At 42.5% G+C, this 1,617-nt stretch overlaps 1 protein-coding gene across 1 annotated transcript; it reads right to left on the minus strand.

Moving 5' to 3' along the window:
• Nucleotides 1–611: 611 nt before the first annotated feature.
• Nucleotides 612–1,596, minus strand: LOC101660345 (tetratricopeptide repeat protein 19, mitochondrial). Its single transcript, XM_045294964.1, has 2 exons — nt 1,387–1,596; nt 612–1,347 (listed from the first exon to the last, which is right to left on the minus strand). Exons 1-2 carry the CDS (start codon nt 1,486–1,488, stop codon nt 655–657), a joined length of 795 nt encoding a protein of 264 aa, XP_045150899.1. The 5' UTR covers nt 1,489–1,596; the 3' UTR covers nt 612–654.
• Nucleotides 1,597–1,617: the final 21 nt, after the last annotated feature.

The following is a 1,617-nucleotide window of genomic DNA, read 5'->3' on the forward strand; positions in this document are numbered from 1 at the left end:
CAGTTAATGGTTGAAGAGTTCAATGCCAAAAGTTATTTTTGTGTGTTGAAATGTAGCATACAACCTTTAAAATATTTATTAGCTGTAGTATTTATGGTATATTTGGAATCTGTTATGCAAAATATCATTAATTTATGATGATTAGAGGAATTAGAATTTCTTCTTTTTTTTTTTTTAAAGATACCGCTTTTCTTCTTTATTTCATTAAGCCCACTCACTGAGACTTGCATGCATAAATTATAAAGAAGAACCGCTCACTGTAATCCCCCTTTTCCATGAGAGGGAGCTCCTTATAGATAGTGACAGGTAAGGGCAGCAAATCAAAGCATTATGTTAGAGATGCCAGACTAGATTACCACACACTTCCCTGTTCGCTGAGAATAGATAACAAGGTACATCTAAATCTATAGTTATATTGGATCAACAGAGATGGCACCTAGCCATGCATCACAGCTGAAAGCATCACTTGACATATTTCATCAGAGGTTAAAATCAGAGCTGAGAAGGCAAAGTTACTTATCAAGGACAAAGGATCTAAGCCACTGATTTGGGTACCAATGAGAATGGAATAATTACTATTCCTCTGGGTTACTTAGAAATTATTATTCCTACAATAAAAATTAATTTAGAGCTAGATAAAATTAAATCAAAGGTCTACTTTTTTCTTGACAGCTCAGCCAACTCTTCTCTGATGTGCTGTATGGACACCTCATCTTTCTTCATCTCTGCTTGCTTCAGTGCTTCCTGGTAGATCTCTTTGGCTTGCGGATATCTTTCCCTGTGCATCAGAATTGCGGCTAGATTACTGAGTACCATGTGCAACTCAGGGTGTCTAGTCTCTCTTGCCAGTTCGGACGCCCTCTGCACGTAAGTGAAGGCTTCGTCGAAGTGCCCTTGTGCATCCAGAGAGGTAGCCAGGTCGTTCATCAGCACAATGGTCTGTGGGTGTGTTTCTCCTTGTATTTCTTCAGAAATCTTCAAAGCTTTCTCATACATCTTCTGTGCCTGTGAAGGCTGCTTGGTCCACAGAAGGTAGCGAGCATAGGCGTCTAAGCACATGCCTAGGAGGAGGTGGGTATCGGCTTTCTCTTCCACTGACAGAATGTCTTCAGCTAGTTCATCTTCTCTTTCCATTTTCCCCTCTAGAGTTGAAATGCAGTATTCATAGCCAGCAAGAGCAAATTCCTCTCTATTTTGAGCAGCATAGATACTGGCCAGCTTTAAGGAGATCTCAACGATTGCATTGTCTTCCTGCTTCATGCCCCCTCCAAGCAGATAACTCATTGTTGCTTTAAAAAGTTTTTCTGCATTTTCAAGTTCACCACGTATAAATGCTAAGTTGGCCATCCTTCATCATCAATGGCTCAGACTAGTTAGAATAGTCACCAAATCATAGGTGTAGGTGATGGCCTTATTGTTTCTGCTCTGATAGGCAAGACGGAGAGCATCATGCAAAATTAGCTCAGCTTCTTCTGGCTCATCTTTCATGATACTCAACTTGGCTCGCTTCAGCAGCTGGATGATTTCGGCCTCAGCCTCCTCAGCCGCGTCCCCGGCCGCTGCGGGCTGCACCTCCTCCTCGGCCGCCGCGGGCCTGGAGAACCAGGCGAGCGCTGC

Source organism: Echinops telfairi, unplaced genomic scaffold (assembly GCF_000313985.2).
Source record: "Echinops telfairi isolate 266 unplaced genomic scaffold, ASM31398v2 ScPeMD7_4132;HRSCAF=4875, whole genome shotgun sequence".
In the NCBI taxonomy this organism is placed as follows: Eukaryota; Metazoa; Chordata; class Mammalia; order Afrosoricida; family Tenrecidae; genus Echinops; species Echinops telfairi.